At 39.1% G+C, this 23,003-nt stretch overlaps 1 protein-coding gene across 2 annotated transcripts in view; it reads left to right on the top strand.

Annotated features, from left to right (window-relative positions):
* The window catches only part of gtf3c2 (general transcription factor IIIC, polypeptide 2, beta), a 72,240-nt gene extending 53,463 nt beyond the window's left edge, over window positions 1–18,777 (top strand). The window contains exons 18-19 of one of the 2 annotated variants that reach the window (XM_063001984.1): window positions 1,193–1,300; window positions 16,821–18,777. In XM_063001984.1, the coding sequence (XP_062858054.1) occupies window positions 1,193–1,300; window positions 16,821–17,042 (330 nt within the window). In that variant the 3' untranslated portion in view covers window positions 17,043–18,777. Of the gene's footprint in view, window positions 1–1,192; window positions 1,301–13,991; window positions 15,414–16,820 lie in introns of those variants that run through there. The other variant, XM_063001986.1, reaches the window with a different exon arrangement.
* Window positions 18,778–23,003: the final 4,226 nt, after the last annotated feature.

The raw sequence follows: 23,003 nt of genomic DNA, 5'->3' as shown, positions 1-23,003 counted from the left end.
TTTGCAGCATTTTTCACACCTTCCTTAAACTTTTGCACAGTACTGTATCATCATCAGAAATTATAGAAATGTCAACCTTACTGCTATTATGAGCACATTAGACCAATGTCCTGTTACTCAATCATTGACTTCTCCGTGCATACCATTCGTAGATCACAAGTTGTGACATCACAATCCTGTCCCATGGTATACTCCAGAACTAAGACAGCTCAAAGCTAAAGAACATCGGTTGGAGGAACTTAGTAGGGAAACTGGTCTGACAATACAGAAGCTTGCCTAAATACTAAACATAGATAAAGAGACACTAAATTGTCCATGACTGTGTTTGACATAACCTTGTGAATTGATGAATCTTGTGTAATGAGTAACTACCGTTTCTGTCATGAATGTAACCAAAGAGTGTAAAACATGACGTTAAAATTCGAATTAAAACAAAAAACAAACTTTCTCTGTAATTTTGGTTTAGGTTTTAATTCTTCACTTTTATTTCATGCCCATATTAAATCCTTACCAAAACCAGCATTTTCCATCTTAAAAACAGTGCCAGACTGAGTCACTCCTTGTCTAGCTTGTTCATGCTTTTATTACTTATGGACTGGATTATTGCAATTCTGTTCTGTTTGGGGTTCCCACATATAGCCTAAACAAGTTACAATATGTCCAGTATGTCCATGGTTTGTCAACTTTGATTAATTAACATGCTGTTTATGTTCTGTGGTTGCAGTGTCCTTGAGTATGTTTAAAAGCGCTTATAAATACAGATTGAGTCTTTGCTGGCTCCTCCTTTTATACCCAATCATAATTTCCTCACCAATTAACCTGTTTATTGTGGACCGCGGTAACTTGAATATTCTATAAACTTTTCACTATTATTTTGCCTCTGTCTCAAGTTTTTGGAGTCTGTTGCGGGCATCACATTTTTGTGTTTTTCTTTACAAAATCCAAAGCTGTAAACTTTTTTTACTTCTGTAGGGTAAATAAGATTCAAGAGTAATAACACATCATATATTATTCTTTTTATTGCATTTTACAAAACATCCCAACTTCTCCCGAAATAGGGTAATCTTACTGGCTCATGATAAAACTTTTAACTGGATTCTGAAGTATTGTGTTCTGTTTGTGGTGGTGGGTTTTTTCTGTGTTGTGTTGTTCTTAAAATATGCATTGACTTGCTCTTGTTTTTGTCTGGCAGAGGTCTTTTTCAAAGTACCATCAAAAGCCCATAGTAAAGCAACTACATGCCTCAGAGACTAAGGGTATCCTCTTTGTAGACCAGATGCCTTTAAATGCATTATACAAGGTATGCACACTGGAATTCATTCAATCTCTCTCTCTCTCTCTCTCTCTCTCTCTCTCTCTCTCTCTCTCTCTCTCTCTCTCTCTCTCTCTCTCTCTCTCTCTCTCTCTATATATATATATATATATATATATATATATATATATATATATATATATATATATATATATATATATATACAGTGTATCACAAAAGTGAGTACACCCCTCACATTTCTGCAGATATTTAAGTATATCTTTTCATGGGACAACACTGACAAAATGACACTTTGACACAATGAAAAGTAGTCTGTGTGCAGCTTATATAACAGTGTAAATTTATTCCTTCCTCAAAATAACTCAATATACAGCCATTAATGTCTAAACCACCGGCAACAAAAGTGAGTACACCCCTTAGTGAAAGTTCCTGAAGTGTCAATATTTTGTGTGGCCACCATTATTTCCCAGAACTGCCTTAACTCTCCTGGGCATGGAGTGTACCAGAGCTTCACAGGTTGCCACTGGAATGCTTTTCCACTCCTCCATGACGACATCACGGAGCTGGCGGATATTCAAGACTTTGCGCTCCTCCACCTTCCGCTTGAGGATGCCCCAAAGATGTTCTATTGGGTTTAGGTCTGGAGACATGCTTGGCCAGTCCATCACCTTTACCCTCAGCCTCTTCAATAAAGCAGTGGTCGTCTTAGAGGTGTGTTTGGGGTCATTATCATGCTGGAACACTGCCCTGTGACCCAGTTTCCGGAGGGAGGGGATCATGCTCTGCTTCAGTATTTCACAGTACATATTGGAGTTCATGTGTCCCTCAATGAAATGTAACTCCCCAACACCTGCTGCACTCATGCAGCCCCAGACCATGGCATTCCCACCACCATGCTTGACTGTAGGCATGACACACTTATCTTTGTACTCCTCACCTGATTGCTGCCACACATGCTTGAGACCATCTGAACCAAACAAATTAATCTTGGTCTCATCAGACCATAGGACATGGTTCCAGTAATCCATGTCCTTTGTTGACATGTCTTCAGCAAACTGTTTGCGGGCTTTCTTGTGTAGAGACTTCAGAAGAGGCTTCCTTCTGGGGTGACAGCCATGCAGACCGATTTGATGTAGTGTGCGGCGTATGGTCTGAGCACTGACAGGCTGACCCCCCACCTTTTCAATCTCTGCAGCAATGCTGACAGCACTCCTGCGCCTATCTTTCAAAGACAGCAGTTGGCTGTGACGCTGAGCACGTGCACTCAGCTTCTTTGGACGACCAACGCGAGGTCTGTTCTGAGTGGACCCTGCTCTTTTAAAACGCTGGATGATCTTGGCCACTGTGCTGCAGCTCAGTTTCAGGGTGTTGGCAATCTTCTTGTAGCCTTGGCCATCTTCATGTAGCGCAACAATTTGTCTTTTAAGATCCTCAGAGAGTTCTTTGCCATGAGGTGCCATGTTGGAACTTTCAGTGACCAGTATGAGAGAGTGTGAGAGCTGTACTACTAATTTGAACACACCTGCTCCCTATGCACACCTGAGACCTAGTAACACTAACAAATCACATGACATTTTGGAGGGAAAATGACAAGCAGTGCTCAATTTGGACATTTAGGGGTGTAGTCTCTTAGGGGTGTACTCACTTTTGTTGCCGGTGGTTTAGACATTAATGGCTGTATATTGAGTTATTTTGAGGGAAGAATAAATTTACACTGTTATATAAGCTGCACACAGACTACTTTTCATTGTGTCAAAGTGTCATTTTGTCAGTGTTGTCCCATGAAAAGATATACTTAAATATCTGCAGAAATGTGAGGGGTGTACTCACTTTTGTGATACACTGTATATATATATACACACTCTGGTGCTGGTCATAAAATTAGAATATCATGAAAAAGTTGATTTATTTCAGTAATTCCATTCAAAAAGTGAAACCTGTATATTATATTCATTCATTACACACAGACTGATATAATTCAAATGTTTATTTCTTTTAATGTTGATGATTATAACTGACAACTAATGAAAACCCCAAATTCAGTATCTCAGAAAATTAGAATATTGTGACAAGGTACAATATTGAAGACACCTGGTGCCACACTCTAATCAGCTAATTAACTCAAAACACCTGCAAAGGCCTTTAAATGGTCTCTCAGTCTAGTTCTGTAGGCTACACAATCATGGGGAAGACTGCTGACTTGACAGTTGTCCAAAAGATGACCATTGACACCTTGCACAAGGAGGGCAAGACACAAAAGGTCATTGCTAAAGAGGCTGGCTGTTCACAGAGCTCTGTGTCCAAGCACATTAATAGAGAGGCGAAGGGAAGGAAAAGATGTGGTAGAAAAAAGTGTACAAACAATAGGGATAACCGCACCCTGGAGAGGATTGTGAAACAAAACCTATTCAAAAGGGGGGAGATTCACAAAGAGTGGACTGCAGCTGGAGTCAGTGCTTCAAGAACCACCACGCACAGACGTATGCAAGACGTGGGTTTCAGCTGTCGCATTCCTTGTGTCAAGCCACTCTTGAACAAGAGACAGCGTCAGAAGCGTCTCGCCTGGGCTAAAGACAAAAAGGACTGCTGAGTGGTCTAAAGTTATGTTCTCTGATGAAAGTAAATTTTGCATTACCTTTGGAAATCAAGGTCCCAGAGTCTGGAGGAAGAGATGAGGCACAGAATCCACGTTGCTTGAGGTCCAGTGTAAAGTTTCCACAGTCAGTGATGGTTTGGAGTGCCATGTCATCTGCTGGTGTTGGTACTGTGTTTTCTGAGGTCCAAGGTCAACGCAGCCGTCTACCAGGAAGTTTTAGAGCACTTCATGCTTCCTGCTGCTGACCAACTTTATGGAGATGCAGATTTCATTTTCCAACAGGACTTGGCACCTGCACACAGTGCCAAAGCTACCAGTACCTGGTTTAAGGACCATGGTATCCCTGTTCTTAATTGGCCAGCAAACTCGCCTGACCTTAACCCCATAGAAAATCTATGGGTTATTGTGAAGAGGAAGATGTGATACGCCAGACCCAACAATTCAGAAGAGCTGAAGGCCACTATCCTCCATGCTCATGTTCATAATTTTCAGTTGGCCAACATTTCTAAAAATCCTTTTTTTGTATTGGTAAGTAATATTCTAATTTTCTGAGATACTGAATTTGGGGTTTTCAAAGTTGTCAGTTATAATCATCAACATTAAAAGAAGTAAACATTTGAAATATATCAGTCTGTGTGTAATGAATGAATATAATATACAAGTTTCACTTTTTGAATGGAATTACTGAAATAAATCAACTTTTTCATGATATTCTAATTTTATTTCCCCCACATTTTTGAATGGGTTTTGTTTCACAATCCTCTCCAGGATGCGGTTATCCCTATTGCTGGTACACTTTTTTCTACCACATCTTTTCCTTCCCTACACCTCTCTATTAATGTGCTTGGACACAGGGCTCTGTGAACAGCCAGCCTCTTTAGCAATGACCTTTTGTGTCTTGCCCTCCTTGTGCAAGGTGTCAATGGTCATCTTTTGGACAACTGTCAAGTCAGCAGTCTTCCCCATGATTGTGTAGCCTACAGAACTAGACTGAGAGACCATTTAAAGGCCTTTGCAGGTGTTTTTAGTTAATTAGCTGATTAGAGTGTGGCACCAGGTGTCTTCAATATTGTACCTTGTCACAATATTCTAATTTTCTGAGATACTGAATTTGGGGTTTTCATTAGTTGTCAGTTATAATAATCAACATTAAAAGAAATAAACATTTGAAATATATCAGTCTGTGTGTAATGAATGAATATAATATACGAGTTATATATGTATATATATGTATATATATGTATATATATACAGTGGGGGAAATAAGTATTTGATCCCCTGCTGATTTTGTAAGTTTACCCCCTTACAAACACTTGAACAGTCTATAATTTTTATGGAAGGTTTATTTTAACAGAGAGAGACAGAATATCAACAAAAAATCCAGAAATAAAACATTAAATAAAAGTTATAAATTAATTTGTATTTAATTAAGGGAAATAAGTATTTGATCCCCTACCAACCAGCAAGAATTCTGACCCCCACAGACCGGTTATGCACAAATTAGTCCTGTCCCTGTATAAAAGACTCCTGTCACAGAATCAGTTTCTTCCGTTCAAATCTCTCGACCACCATGGGCAAGACCAAAGAGCTATCAAAGGACATCAGGGACAAGATTGTAGACCTGCGCAAGGCTGGAATGGGCTACAAGACCATCAGCAAGAAGCTTGGTGAGAAAGAGACCACTGTTGGCTTGTTAATTCGAAAATGGAAGAAATACAAGATCACAGTCAATCACCCTCACTCTGGAGCTCCATGCAAGATCTCACCTGGTGGGGTAAGAATGATTCTGAGAAAGGTGAGGTCAGTCCAGAATTACACGGGAGGAGCTTGTCAATGATCTCAAGGGAGCTGGGAGAAGAGAAATGCTGGATATGACCCCAAGAACACCATCCCCACCGGGCATTTCTTTGCCTCCAAACACGGCGAGTGGAGTTGATGCCAAAGAGCTCAATTTTGGTCTCATCTGACCGTATCACATTCTCCCAAGCTTTCTCTGAATCATTCAGGTGTTCATTGGCAAACTTCAGACAGGCCTGTACATGAGCCTTCTTGTGCAGAGGGACTTTGCGGGCACTGCAGGATCTCAATCCATTACGGCGAAGTGTGTTACTAATGGTTTTCTTGGTGACTGTGCTCCCAGCTCCCTTGAGATCATTGACAAGCTCCTCCCGTGTAATTCTGGACTGACCTCACCTTTCTCAGAATCATTCTTACCCCACCAGGTGAGATCTTGCATGGAGCTTCAGAGTGAGGGTGATTGACTGTGATCTTGTATTTCTTCCATTTTCGAATTATCGCACCAACAGTTGTCTCTTTCTCACCAAGCTTCTTGCTGATGGTCTTGTAGCCCATTCCAGCCTTGTGCAGGTCTACAATCTTGTCCCTGACGTCCTTTGATAGCTCTTTGGGTCTTGCCCATGGTGGTCGAGAGATTTGAATGGAAGAAACTGATTCTGTGACAGGAGTCTTTTATACAGGGACAGGACTAATTTGTGTGCCTCATGGGCACATAACCGGTCTGTGGGGGTCAGAATTCTTGCTGGTTGGTAGGGGATCAAATACTTATTTCCCTTAATTAAATACAAATTAATTTGTAACTTTTATTTAATGTTTTTTTTCTGGATTTTTTGTTGATATTCTGTCTCTCTCTGTTAAAATAAACCTTCCATAAACATTATAGACTGTTCAAGTCTTTCTAAGGGGGTAAACTTAAAAATTCAGCAGAGGATCAAATACTAATTTCCCCCACTGTATGTATGTATGTATGTATGTATGTATGTATGTATGTATGTGTGTGTGTATATATATATATATATATATATATATATATATATTGTATATATACAGTGTATCACAAAAGTAAGTACACCCCTCACATTTCTGCAGATATTTAAGTATATCTTTTCATGGGACAACACTATAGAAATGAAACTTGGATATAACTTAGAGTAGTCAGTGTACAGCTTGTAAAGCAGTGTAGATTTACTGTCTTCTGAAAATAACTCAACACACAGCCATTAATGTCTAAATGGCTGGCAACATAAGTGAGTACACCCCACAGTGAACATGTCCAAATTGTGCCCAAAGTGTCAATATTTTGTGTGACCACCATTATTATCCAGCACTGCCTTAACCCTCCTGGGCATGGAATTCACCAGAGCTGCACAGGTTGCTACTGGAATCCTCTTCCACTCCTCCATGATGACATCACGGAGCTGGTGGATGTTAGACACCTTGAACTCCTCCACCTTCCACTTGAGAATGCGCCACAGGTGCTCAATTGGGTTTAGTCCATCACCTTTACCTTCAGCTTCCTCAGCAAGGCAGTTGTCATCTTGGAGGTTGTGTTTGGGGTCGTTATCCTGTTGGAAAACTGCCATGAGGCCCAGTTTTCAAAGGGAGGGGATCATGCTCTGTTTCAGAATGTCACAGTACATGTTGGAATTCATGTTTCCCTCAATGAACTGCAGCTCCCAAGTGCCGGCAACGCTCATGCAGCCCAAGACCATGATGCTACCACCACCATGCTTGACTGTAGGCAAGATACAATTGTCTTGGTACTTCTCACCAGGGCGCCGCCACACATGCTGGACACCATCTGAGCCAAACAAGTTTATCTTGGTCTCGTCAGACCACAGGGCATTCCAGTAATCCATGTTCTTGGACTGCTTGTCTTCAGCAAACTGTTTGCGGGCTTTCTTGTGCGTCAGCTTCCTTCTGGGATGATGACCATGCAGACCGAGTTGATGCAGTGTGCGGCGTATGGTCTGAGCACTGACAGGCTGACCTCCCACGTCTTCAACCTCTGCAGCAATGCTGGCAGCACTCATGTGTCTATTTTTTAAAGCCAACCTCTGGATTTGACGCCGAACACGTGGACTCAACTTCTTTGGTCGACCCTGGCGAAGCCTGTTCCGAGTGGAACCTGTCCTGGAAAACCGCTGTATGACCTTGGCCACCATGCTGTAGCTCAGTTTCAGGGTGTTAGCAATCTTCTTATAGCCCAGGCCATCTTTGTGGAGAGCAACAATTCTATTTCTCACATCCTCAGAGAGTTCTTTGCCATGAGGTGCCATGTTGAATATCCAGTGGCCAGTATGAGGGAATTGTACCCAAAACACCAAATTTAACAGCCCTGCTCCCCATTTACACCTGGGACCTTGACACATGACACCAGGGAGGGACAACGACACATTTGGGCACAATTTGGACATGTTCACTGTGGGGTGTACTCACTTATGTTGCCAGCTATTTAGACATTAATGGCTGTGTGTTGAGTTATTTTCAGAAGACAGTAAATCTACACTGCTATACAAGCTGTACACTGACTACTCTTATAGTCTCTCTTAGTTATATCCAAGTTTCATGTCTATAGTGTTGTCCCATGAAAATATATAATGAAATATTTGCAGAAATGTGAGGGGTGTACTCACTTTTGTGATACACTGTATATATACAGGGGTTGGACAAAATAACTGAAACACCTGTCATTTTAGTGTGGGAGGTTTCATGGCTAAATTGGACCAGTCTGGTGGCCAATCTTCATTAATTGCACATTGCACCAGTAAGAGCAGAGTGTGAAGGTACAATTAGCAGGGTAAGAGCACAGTTTTGCTCAAAATATTGCAATGCACACAACATTATGGGTGACATACCAGAGTTCAAAAGAGGACAAATTGTTGGTGCACGTCTTGCTGGCGCATCTGTGACCAAGACAGCAAGTCTTTGTGATGTATCAAGAGCCACGGTATCCAGGGTAATGTCAGCATACCACCAAGAAGGACAAACCACATCCAACAGGATTAACTGTGGACGCAAGAGGAAGCTGTCTGAAAGGGATGTTCGGGTGCTAACCCGGATTGTATCCAAAAAACATAAAACCACGGCTGCCCAAATCACGGCAGAATTAAATGTGCACCTCAACTCTCCTGTTTCCACCAGAACTGTCCGTCGGGAGCTCCACAGGGTCAATATACACGGCCGGGCTGCTATAGCCAAACCTTTGGTCACTCGTGCCAATGCCAAACGTCGGTTTCAATGGTGCAAGGAGCGCAAATCTTGGGCTGTGGACAATGTGAAACATGTATTGTTCTCTGATGAGTCCACCTTTACTGTTTTCCCCACATCCGGGAGAGTTATGGTGTGGAGAAGCCCCAAAGAAGCGTACCACCCAGACTGTTGCATGCCCAGAGTGAAGCATGGGGGTGGATCAGTGATAGTTTGGGCTGCCATATCATGGCATTCCCTTGGCCCAATACTTGTGCTAGATGGGCGCGTCACTGCCAAGGACTACCGAACCATTCTGGAGGACCATGTGCATCCAATGGCGGTGCCGTGTATCAGGATGACAATGCACCAATACACACAGCAAGACTGGTGAAAGATTGGTTTGATGAACATGAAAGTGAAGTTGAACATCTCCCATGGCCTGCACAGTCACCAGATCTAAATATTATTGAGCCACTTTGGGGTGTTTTGGAGAAGCGAGTCAGGAAACGTTTTCCTCCACCAGCATCACGTAGTGACCTGGCCACTATCCTGCAAGAAGAATGGCTTAAAATCCCTCTGACCACTGTGCAGGACTTGTATATGTCATTTCCAAGACGAATTGACGCTGTATTGGCCGCAAAAGGAGGCCCTACACCATACTAATAAATTATTGTGGTCTAAAACCAGGTGTTTGTTATTTTGTCCAACCCCTGTATATACAGTATGTATATATATATATATATATATATATATATATATATATATATATATATATATATATATATATATGTATATACAGGGGTTGGACAAAATAACAAACACCTGGTTTTAGACCACAATAATTTATTAGTATGGTGTAGGGCCTCCTTTTTTCATTATATGTATATATGTATTTATATATATATATATATATATATATATATATATATATATATATATATATATATATATATATGTATATATATGTATATATATATATATATGTGTGTGTGTATGTGTATATATATATATATATATATATATATATATATGTATATACACTGTATATATATATATATATATATATACTGTATATATATATATATATATATATATATATATATATACTGTATGTATATATATATATATATATATATATATATATATATATATATATATATATATATACAGTGTATCACAAAAGTGAGTACACCCCTCACATTTCTGCAGATATTTAAGTATATCTTTTCATGGGACAACACTGACAAAATGACACTGACACACTGAAAAGTAGTCTGTGTGCAGCTTATATAACAGTGTAAATTTATTCTTCCCTCAAAATAACTCAATATACAGCCATTAATGTCTAAACCACCGGCAACAAAAGTGAGTACACCCCTAAGAGACTACACCCCTAAATGTCCAAATTGAGCACTGCTCGTCATTTTCCCTCCAAAATGTCATGTGACTCGTTAGTGTTACTAGGTCTCAGGTGTGCATAGGGAGCAGGTGTGTTCAATTTAGTAGTACAGCTCTCAAACTCTCTCATACTGGTCACTGAAAGTTCCAACATGGCACCTCATGGCAAAGAACTCTCTGAGGATCTTAAAAGACGAATTGTTGCGCTACATGAAGATGACCAAGGCTACAAGAAGATTGCCAACACCCTGAAACTGAGCTGCAGCACAGTGGCCAAGGTCATCCAGCGTTTTAAAAGAGCAGGGTCCACTCAGAACAGACCTCGCGTTGGTCGTCCAAAGAAGCTGAGTGCACGTGCTTAGCGTCACATCCGACTGCTGTCTTTGAAAGATAGGCGCAGGAGTGCTGTCAGCATTGCTGCAGAGATTGAAAAGGTGGGGGGTCAGCCGGTCAGTGCTCAGACCATACGCCGCACACTACATCAAATTGGTCTGCATGGCTGTCACCCCAGAAGGAAGCCTCTTCTGAAGTCTCTACACAAGAAAGCCCGCAAACAGTTTGCTGAAGACATGTCAACAAAGGACATGGATTACTGGAACCATGTCCTATGGTCTGATGAGACCAAGATTAATTTGTTTGGTTCAGATGGTCTCAAGCATGTGTGGCGGCAATCAGGTGAGGAGTACAAAGATAAGTGTGTCATGCCTACAGTCAAGCATGGTGGTGGGAATGCCATGGTCTGGGGCTGCATGAGTGCAGCAGGTGTTGGGGAGTTACATTTCATTGAGGGACACATGAACTCCAATATGTACTGTGAAATACTGAAGCAGAGCATGATCCCCTCCCTCCGGAAACTGGGTCGCAGGGCAGTGTTCCAGCATGATAATGACCCCAAACACACCTCTAAGACGACCACTGCTTTATTGAAGAGGCTGAGGGTAAAGGTGATGGACTGGCCAAGCATGTCTCCAGACCTAAACCCAATAGAACATCTTTGGGGCTACCTCAAGCGGAAGGTGGAGGAGCGCAAAGTCTCGAATATCCGCCAGCTCCGTGATGTCGTCATGGAGGAGTGGAAAAGCATTCCAGTGGCAACCTGTGAAGCTCTGGTAAACTCCATGCCCAGGAGAGTTAAGGCAGTTCTGGGAAATAATGGTGGCCACACAAAATATTGACACTTCAGGAACTTTCACTAAGGGGTGTACTCACTTTTGTTGCCGGTGGTTTAGACATTAATGGCTGTATATTGAGTTATTTTGAGGGAAGAATAAATTTACACTGTTATATAGGCTGCACACAGACTACTTTTCATTGTGTCAAAGTGTCATTTTGTCAGTGTTGTCCCATGAAAAGATATACTTAAATATCTGCAGAAATGTGAGGGGTGTACTCACTTTTGTGATACACTGTATATATATATATATACTGTATATATACTGTGTATATATATATATATATATATATATATATATATATATATATATATACACAGTATATAAAACCACCTTCTTGCTGTGCCATTATTTCCTATGGAGTGTGGCGGTTCACAAAGCTTAGCATTACTTATTGTACTAAATCAGTAAGCAAGGAATCTCATTAGTGAAGAGAACCTATAAGAAGTAATAATTAAGAGAAGTTTAGTGTTTCTATGTCATTCTTTTAATACATGTAACCATTTTTTTAACAATAAGTGTTTCTCAGAAAGGCTCTTACATTTTCTCAGGACCCCATGCTATAACACAAGTTTAAAAGTTAAACAGAAAATCCAGCATACATGTGTATGCTTAACTGAATTTGCTGGTAATCCACATTAATAAATTTTCGCACTTTGATGACGTTTTACCTCGCCACTCAAGCAAAGCGCTGAACAAAGTGGCAGTCACGCCACATAGAGTTTAAAGGATACGAAGGGCGTCGAGTTTCAAAAATTCAGAGTTTAGGGCACGTCATGTTCTGAGGTACCACTGTAAATGTGTATATATAGGCAATTGTCTAAAATATTTTTGTATATTTACTGGAACTAATAAATATACAAAAACTAGGCCAACCCCTGAAAACTTCTCCATAGCATTATTTCTCCTCCATCAAACTTTACAGTTGGCACAATGCAGTCAGACAGGTAACATTTCCCCTGGATTAAACCAAACCCAGATTCATCTGTCAGACTGCCAGATAGAAAAGCATGATTTGTCACTCCAAAGGACAAGTTTCCACTTACACCATCTGCCACTTGGCATGTGCTTGGTGATGTAAGTCGTTGGTGACTTTTATGTACTATGTGCGCTCTTTAACTCTACATGGTCTGCCACTTTGTGGCCAAGTTGCTGAGGTTCCTAACCGCTTCCACTTTTTAATAATGTTATCACTCTCACAATGGCACTACGGATGGCAGCCTCAGCACAGTGCTCTCTGTTTTTTTCTTTGTTTTTGTTTATTTTGTGCGTTTTGTTATGCAAACCCGATAACATACACCAGGGAAGAGCTGCTTAACATTCGGCAGCTCACTGCAAACAGTTTTTCTCCTTTTTTTTTTTTTTACAAACCCGTATAGTTTTATGGACATATTTGTTTGTGGAGCAGCGGCTCTTTGCGCGACATGGAGAACACAAAGACGGGGAAAGCGCGCCGGTGCACTAGTGAACTGGCTGACTAGATAACCTGTTTAGAGCAGAAACATGCGGACTCACTTTTTATAATCATTGGGGACTTTAACAGGGCAAAATTGAACCACGAACTACCAAACTACAGACAACACATCCATTGTCCCACCAGGGGCAATAATACATTGGACCACTGCTACCCTAATTAAAGATGCATACCGCTCTGTGCCTCATGCAGCTTTGGAACATTCTGATCACTGTTTGGTTCATCTTGTTCCAACATACAGGCAGAAACTAAAATCAACTAAGCCTGTGGTTCAAACTAAGGAAATGGACCAGAACTGTTTTGACTGCACTGATTGGAGTGAACCACGAACTACCAAACTACAGACAACACATCCATTGTCCCACCAGGGGCAATAATACATTGGACCACTGCTACCCTAATTAAAGATGCATACCGCTCTGTGCCTCATGCAGCTTTGGAACATTCTGATCACTGTTTGGTTCATCTTGTTCCAACATACAGGCAGAAACTAAAATCAACTAAGCCTGTGGTTCAAACTAAGGAAATGGACCAGAACTGTTTTGACTGCACTGATTGGAGTGAACCACGAACTACCAAACTACAGACAACACATCCATTGTCCCACCAGGGGCAATAACACATTGGACCACTGCTACCCTAATTAAAGATGCATACCGCTCTGTGCCTCATGCAGCTTTGGGACATTCTGATCACTGTTTGGTTCATCTTGTTCCAACATACAGGCAGAAACTGAAATCAACTAAGCCTGTGGTTCAAACTAAGGAAATGGACCAGAACTGTTTTGACTGCACTGATTGGAGTGTAGCCATGGTTTACAGCCAGATTAAGGAAACTTCGTCAAGGAAAGGAAGATGCCTACAGAAATTGGGGATAGAGCCATGTACACACAGGCCAGAAACATGCTGAATAAAGAGATCAGAGTTGCAAAAACAGCTACACTGAAAAGCTGGAAAACAGTTTATCAGCCAGCGACTGAACATCAGTATGGAGAGGACTGCAAGAGATAACTAACTACAGGAGATCACCCAACTACTCCACTAAGGCAAACAAAGACCTGACTAATGACCTTAATATCTTCTTTTGCAGGTTTGAAAAGGACACATTCACTCAAACCCTTCCACCACTGCACATCAACAACCCACATCATACCTTCAGCTATCACCACACTTTTCCCCACGGTCCACATTAAAAATATGTGAGATGGACGTGAGACAACTCTTCCAAAGACAAAAAAAACAGGAAGGCAAAGCCTGTGCGGACCAGCTGGCTCCTATCTTTACACAGCTCCAGTGACACGTTGAAGATCTTTGTAAAGTCTCATCCTGCTTCAAACGCTCCACCATCATCCCAATTCCCAAAAAACCCTCTATCACAGTACTGCACCTCTACAGACCCAACAGTCAAACTCATAAAGTTTGCAGACGACACTACAATCATTGGATTAATCCAGGATGGAGATGAGTCTGCATATTGGCAGGAGATTGAACGGTTGGTGCTTTGGTGCAGTCGGAATAACCTAGAGCTGAACACACTGAAGACTGTAGAGATGATAGTGGACCTTAAGAGGAAACCCTCAATACTGCTCCTCATCACAATATCCAACAGCACCGTGTCTACTGTGGGGACCTTCAGGTTCTTGGGAACTACAATTTGCAATGACCTAAAGTGGGAGTCTAACACCAAATCCATCATCAAAAAGGCCCAGCAAAGGATGTACTTTCTGTGTCAACTGAGGAAACATGGTCTGCCACAGGAGCTGTTAAAACAATTCTACATGGCACTTATTGAATCTGTCCTGTGCACATCTATCACAGTATGGTTTGGATCAGCCTCAAAACAGGACAGATGCAGACTGCAAAGAGTTATGGAAAGGGCAGAAAAAATCATTGGTGCTCCTTTGCTCACCCTCCAGGACTTATACACAACAAGAACCAGGAACCGGGCAGAAAAAATAATCACGGACTCACAAACTTTTAAGCCTCCTACCCTCTGGCAGACGCTACAGAGCCCTGCACACAAAATCAGACAGACACAGTAACAGTTTTTTTCCAAATGCTATTACTTATTAATAACTAAAACCAAACTGATGTTTACATGCCACGTTGCACTTTATACATACTGTAAAATACTAGAATTTCATTTTAATTTTCACTATTTATCTTATCTTACTATTTTTCTATTTTCTGTATATATTCAAAATTCTGCCTAGCGTGTTAAATTTCAACATAACGTTTTTTTCTGTATATTGTATTGTTTTTATATTGTAGAGAGCTAACAGCAGCCAAAAACAAATTCCTTGTGTGTAAACATACTTGGCAAATAAAGCTGATTCTGATTCTGATTCTGAATACCACTCAGTTGGCAATAGGTCTAAATGAAACACTTGAATTCAGTGATTAGGAGGTGTATCCCAATAAATTTTTTATGGTCAGTTTTTCGATGATGTAACACCTGGTGGTAACTATTTTGGACAGCTTGCACCGCTTGCAATAATTGCAAAGAATTATTCTGTGAGACATCTGATTTAATAAAACCAAACCAATTTGACACTTTAAATGACTGTTTTTAGTTTTAAATGCTTATTTGAAGTGGCAGGTGGAAAGTGGACAATTTATTAATTGCATTTGACTTGTTTGGAAACAGGAACAGTTACAAAAACAATATAAACATGTATTTATGATATACATGCTGTAATCTTTATTGTTATATTGTCCAGGCCTAAATGTGCATTTCTCGCATTCACTTTCACAAATGTTGAGACGCATGGCTATTAGGAAAAGAGTATGTCATGAATTTCCCAACTACTGTGCTTACAGAATTGATCTTTTGAAACCATTTAGTCAAAACAAAAAAAGAATCGTGTCGCATACCTTAAAATGAACCGTGTCACGTGAAATATTAAATTTGTGCAATATGCGATATGAGGCGGTTGTTGCAATCATATGGCATCACAATTAAGTGTAACAGACTTTTTTGTGGTGTAGTGTGCTGACAATGGGTCTGTTTGAAAACCTATTGAGCTGTCTTGCTGTCTACTACCTACCTGGGCAGCTGCCTAAGTAGAGAGAATAATTTAATAAGACATCAAACTTATAAAGCAGGTTATTCAGACACACTACTTAGACGGCGACCACAGTTTTCGCTTACTAAGTTAACACAGATAGCCTCAGGCAATTCAAACCAATGGGCTGAGGCAGCACAACCCGCTAACCCGCATCTCCTCCGTATCCCGAAAATGGTTAAATTTTCACTGACTATCCCAAATTTTGCAAATAAATTACACTTGTACACCTTCGTATCATTCGAAATGATAACCTGACTGAATAACGAAGGAGCAATTTGTATAGCAGCTAAGAATTCGGACAGCCTTCTTCTCGGAAGCGCGCGTAGGATGACATAAAATGCGTCTATGTAGAGAGCCCACTAGGACAGAGCCAATGTTTGATGTATGTGTTTATGTATTGAGTGCAAAACATGGACAAGAATTTTTGTCTTTCAACTAATAAGGTAGACTGCGCTGAGTATTGTAGCTTCCATTTATTCTGTCATTCAATTTAGGTATGTTATTTAATGACTGCCATGAAATCTGTGATATTTGTAAAACGAGGTCCATGAAATTAAGCTAATTTTCTGCGTCAATTTAGTAGTACCCTATTTATAAGTACTACTGTCTTTATTATCTAATTTATTTTTAAACCCAATGCCCTAAAATTAAATTAGGTACAAATGTCTATAAAAGATGAAAAAAGAGATGTTCTATACAACTATTACTTGCTAGCTATGTAGACCAATAATATAGAGAATTAACGTGAGAATTAAGAAGAAAACACTGAGATAAAAATAAAATGTGGGTCTGTTTACGAGACAGTAAGTGATTTTAATGTTGTTATTTAAATATTTTTTTCTTTTCTACAGGTGCGCTTTAATCCGAACATGGAAGCTCACAGCTGGGTGCTTTCAGCTGGACAGTCAGGACTTGTGCGTGTTCACTGTGTTAGAGGTCTGAGTGGCCCTCTCATGCACAAACTCAATCATGAGGCTCAAGCTCAATTTAACACTATGTTCTCTCAGGAAAATGACACTGACTCTGATACTGTTCAACACTGTACAGCCGCCAGCACAGTACAAGTGCCCTAGCTGCTTTTAGCCATGTAAAAACATTTGATAAACTTGTATAGGCTCAACAGTGTGAGTCACCCTTCAAATTCTCAGTTTTAATTCTTGAGAATTAAAAAAAAAAAAAAAAAAAAAAAAAACATTTTTTACCTTCTTTTGAGTAATGAAGAATATTAGGCTATTTTGGTACACGTTGGCGAAAAGCTTGCAGTTTTATATTTCCTACACTTTGTTTTTATTAATGTCTATGCTGTACAGTTATACAGAGAGGGAGTGGTGTCATGGCATCAAGAGTACTGATAAGATGCTGCAATTTTTAAAAAAAAATGTATCCCTTTATGCTTTTATATTTATTATTATGTATCAGTGTTTCTGTACTTATTAAACATGTCAACAATATATTTTTGAGTTCCTATTGCCTTGTGGCATAGTTGTTTTTAAATATGTTTGATATTTTTTGTGGTTTTAATGGTTAGCATGTAGTGGTCATTTAATTTATTTGAACAACTAAACTATGGCTTTTAATAGCCAATATAGCTTATTTTCTTTGGACTATCGAGCTCAAAACTACTGTTCCCTTTTGCCTTTATTTACTATACAGCAAGTCAAATGTTTAAAAATTAAATTGAGAGTTTCCTTACTTGACAGTTTTGCAAGTGGAATTTTAACCCATTCTTGCTTAATACAAGATTTGGGTCGCATCAGCGTCAATGGTACCTTTACACACATGCCATGGTCATTGATGCCCCCAATACTATCACAGATAATTGGCTTTTGCACCAAATGCTGCTAACAGTCTTGATGACCCATTTGATTTTTGGCCTGAAAAACTTGATGTCTGTTTTCCCTTAAGTTGAAAATGGTCTCATCTGACCACGCCATGTGCTTACACAGTATTTAACTCCAGCGAACTCTGTGGCAACCGCTTCTTTTCACTTGACAGAGGCAGGGTTTTAGTGCAGCATCACATTCGGAGAGCCACGCACGTTCCCTGCTCGACCCTTTCCCTCTCCTGCAGATACAGCCAGTCATGTATAAGCGCTTAGTGGGTCGATAGCACATCTGAGATTTTGTTCAAACATTTTTGAGTGTGTGAATGTGTTTACATTTACAAAATAAAATTAAGTTGGTCAGTGAAAATCTTTTCTTTGTACTTTTGTCAGTTAAATAAAAGATCAAGAAAATTAATAAATCAGTTTCTTGTAGTTACTCCAACTTACAAAATGTCCCAACTTGTACTTTTTAAGGGCTGTAAAAAGAGTTGTAAAAATAATTTGAATCTAGAAATCTAGAGTAAAAAGCAAATAGCTGATTATAATAATTTTAATAGTTAGTTCCATCCACATTTAACAATAATATAATGTATTGTTTAACCACAAAACATTTACACAGAGGACAGTGTTTATACAAAAAGCAAAATATATACATGAAATTGTAAAGACTTTCACATTACAAATGCAAATATTACACAGAAATACAGATTTGAATAATACACATAATTAATTTTTTTAAATGCTCAAAGCAATAAAACATTGAATTAGTTCCACTGCGATCTGTTTTATGGTAGTGCACATATTAACCACAGTATGCATGATGGCCACTTTTTAGTTTATTTAATTTGAATAAAGTTCAACACACTGAAATTTCTTTTAAGTGTTAATGTACTGAAAATGTGTATACCGTCTTGTAAAAATCAATGTAAAACATGTCAAATAAGTGTAGTGAATTAAAGTAATGCTACGTTTACTCAGAATAAGTGTGATTATTAGCCTATAAATTTGGACAATATAAAAATGTAAAGAATTTCCCTTTTTGCCACAAGTGTGTGTGTGTATTGGGGGATGTTGGTGATTATCCAATAAAAATATCACATAACTGGTGTCACATTGCATGATACATTGTTTGCAGATGCATCCCTCCCAGATGCAGTGGGTGTTGCAAAACTAACGGTACTTATAACACTCTACTTTACTGCCATGTTTATCATGGTTATTTATTAAATAATGCATAAAATATTGACACATGATGGTCACTCATAGTACACATGTTGAATGCAGCAGATATGGGAAGCATAAAGAGAGACTTTGATAAGGGCTAAATCATTATGGACCACTCGGTTAAAGCATCTCAAGAACTGCAGTAGGTGCTTATAGGCAGCCATGGGGAGTATCCAGTGACAGTGGTTCAAAGAAAAACAAGCCACACAAGTGGTTAAGCAGCCAAAACTCATTGATGCCAGAAGACACAAATGCTAAGGTGTTTGATATGAGCCAACAGAAGGTCTACTGTTGTTCATATTGCATATCATTTTAATACTGATGATGAAGTGAATGTGTCACATCAAACACTTGGGGGTATGGGGCTGTGTTGTCACAGGCCAGTCAAAGTGTTAGCTTCTATACACCTCTAAAAACACCTAAAATGGACGTGCAGGCATGGGAAGTATCAGTCAGGCGAAGGGTACAAAAATTCCAAGGCATTACATTTACCATTTAACACATGGAAGACAACCAGCAACAAGTGGATGAAATATGGAACAACAGTAACAAGAACTGGACGTCCCTCCGAAATTGATGAAAAGACGAGAAGGAAATTGGTCTGGGAGGTTGTCAAGACCAATACAGCAACATTAAAGAGCTGAATGAATTTCTGGTAAATACTGGTTGTAAAAACATCTAAGCCAGGCTACATTTTGCAAAAATCATCAAGTCTGTCAAAAGCATGTGGAAAAATGTCATGGTCTGATGAGACCAAGGTTAAACATTTTGGCTAAAAAAAGAAACAACACTGGGTATTACCAAAAGAACCTTTCAGCACAACAATGACCCAAAGCATAGGTATCAACAAAACCACATCAACAAAAGAATGGTTTCATGAGAAGATGATCAAAAAGCCCAGACCTGAATTCAAGTGAAAAATCTGTGGGGTGACCTGAAGAGAACTGTGTACAAATGCCCTCGCAGACATCTGACAGATTTGGAGTGCATTTGCTGGGCAAGATGTTCTATGCCCAAAAAGACTGAATGCTGTAATAAGATTAAAATGTGCTTTAACAAAGTATTAGTTTAAGGGTGAGCATATTTATGCAACCATGTTATTGTTTACCCCCAAATAATTAAAGTTCAGTTTGTTTTTCACTTGAATTGTGCAGGTTAAATGTCAAATTAAAGGTGGAAATAATGAACTGCAATTATTCATTAAAAAAAACCTGTCATTGTAACAGTGCAGACATTTTTATTTCCATTGTATGTGCAAATAGGGAACATTACTAGAAGTTCAAGAGAATTTTACATAAGGTTCTTTCAGCTTTAAAAGCAAAAATGCTAAAGCAATTGAATATCCCATTTGAAGACTGCACGGGACAGTTGTATGTCAATGGTGCAAATATAAAGAGAAAAATAAAGTTGTTCAGTTAAGGCTATTGGGAAAATCCTTGTGCCCTTTGAGCTGTAAGGTGTAAAAGTCAACAAAAGTTGTGAGGCACTCAGAGATCACTGACAAAACTAAACAGTCTGTAAGCAAGTTGTTACAATGTGGATATTCTGATGAAAACAATAATAAATAGGAATAATATAGGGCAACTGGCTTTGCTGCTGTACAAAGTGCTGCTAAGGAAGTGTATGAATGTGGAGATTGTTGTGGAGGCTCCACTACAGCAGAAGATATAATGGCCGCAATGGAGCTTTTAGCTTTACTACAACTGTACCCCAATCATTGCATTGCATGTACCTTGCCTGTATTTCTGCTAAGAGAAGGTCCACAATGGGGCAGAAACATTTAATTGAACTTGTAATCATACGTTTGCACAAGTATGTGTTTGCTTGACTGCTGGTATGCTTACAGTCCAGATCTGTCTCCTGTTGTATGATGCAGCATCCATCTTGATCAAGAGTCCTACGTCTGCAACATTCAAGACAAATTATGATTGGGTAATTAGATATGACTAGAATGGGAGAAAATGTTGGAAAATGCTTTGGAATATACAAAAAAAAAAGTATGGTGCCTCGTGAGATTAGACGACAACCACAGACTGTTAAGCAGCTGAAGTCATGAGACTTCAAACAAAAATGAACAAAAAAATGTTACAAAACTTACAAACTTTTCTGTAAATAGGGTTTGTAATATTATTGGGGTGGACAGAGGGCCCCCCCAAGTAGAATGTTGCTTAAAAACCACAAAGGGTCAGAAACGGCCCTGGCAGCCAGCTTGAAGTTTGCTATACAGCATGTAAACCAGTGCTGATCTAAGAGACCTATCTAAGAAGATTTGCAGCTACAATTTTGCCAAATTGGCTTCTACAAAGTATTGAATTAGAGGTCTAGATACTCGTTTATAAAATAATAATAATAATTTCTTCATTACTTTGTCATTATGATGGATAGACTGTAGATTGATGGGTTAAACACTGGACCTATAATTTATTATTTATCATTGCACCTTCTGATTACACACTGGACTGTGTTACTATTTATCATTGCACATTTCTCATTGCACAAGTTGCACTGGCACTTTACCATCACCCCGAACTGCACACTGGACTGTTGTAATTATTTATCATTGCACCCGCACTTTACACAACTGTCATATATATGTATAGTTATAGTTTTATTTCACCATCCACCATAGTTATAGTTACAGCTGTATAGTTACTATTTACTCATCCTTTATTACTAGTACTGTTATTACTAATATATACCTAACTAATCCTTATTATTATTATTACTGTTATTATTATAATACATATAAATTTTTTTATTAATATGCTTATTGTTATTATTGCTATTATGTATATAGTACTATGTACCTAGATATAATTTCATATATGTAAATAGCTATAGTTATAACTTTATATTCATATTAATCATAGGTATATGTTACTAATATTCTCTGTTTCTCTGCACTTCTGGTAGATGCTAACTACATTCCGTTGCCTTGTACCTGTACTGAGCAATGACAATAAATATGAATCAATCAATCAATCAATCAATCAATCAATCAAATCAATCAATCTATCTATCTAATCAATCTAATCTATCTATCTATCTATCTATCTATCTATCTATCTATCTATCTATCTATCTATCTAAACTGGCAATTAACAGCTATTCATTTTCCAAACTCAAAATAAAATTCACAATACCAATAACCATGCCAGAATGTCAGTGGACCAAGCAACCTATCTACATTGCTCCAGTGTAGAGTTCTTACACTTTATGCCCATTGTAAGTGCTTTGGATGGTGGACTGGGGTTAGAATTGGCACTTTAACTGGGCTGCAACTATGCAGCCCTATACACAAGGTTTTGATGCTGTTGTGACAGGGTTCATGAGCATTAAAATTATGTGCAATTTAAGCCACACATTCTAATAAGTCATTATTAGACACAATCGCCTTCATTGTTTTCTGGTGTCAAGTGTTCACCCATATTGAATTTAGTTTTAAAGTCACTCAGGTCAGGCCTGACTAAATCCTTTTCATTTAATATGTGCTGTACAGGCTACAATCTGCCCAACATTTAATATAGCTTTTAGGGTAAAATTTTCAAGTTGCTACAAAATTGTCATTGCGTGTTTGGTGCATCAGTGAACATGTGCATGTCCTGATCACTTTAACAATGTTTGTCTCCATGTAACAGTTACATTTTCAGCATTTAGCAGATGCTTTTATCCAAAGCGACTTACACGATGAGCAATTGAGGGTTAAGGGCCTTGCTCAGGGACCCAACAGTGGCAACTTGGTGGTGGCGGGGCTTGAACCGGCAACCTTCTGTTTACTAGTCCAGTACCTTAACCACTGAGCTATCACTGGCCCAATACATACATGCAGACTGCGAAGAACTTGGTTATTTGTATTGTCAGTTATTTGTGAACTTCCCTGAAATTTTAAGTAATGAATGTTTACTGTTGGCTATCAAAAAAACAAAAGTAATATATAGCTATGAGGAAAGGGACAGTTGATTTCACACTTTTAAGACTTTCTATG

This window comes from Trichomycterus rosablanca, chromosome 9 (genome assembly GCF_030014385.1).
Source record: "Trichomycterus rosablanca isolate fTriRos1 chromosome 9, fTriRos1.hap1, whole genome shotgun sequence".
NCBI classification, from domain to species: domain Eukaryota; kingdom Metazoa; phylum Chordata; class Actinopteri; order Siluriformes; family Trichomycteridae; genus Trichomycterus; species Trichomycterus rosablanca.
This window is presented reverse-complemented; position numbering and strand designations above follow the sequence as displayed.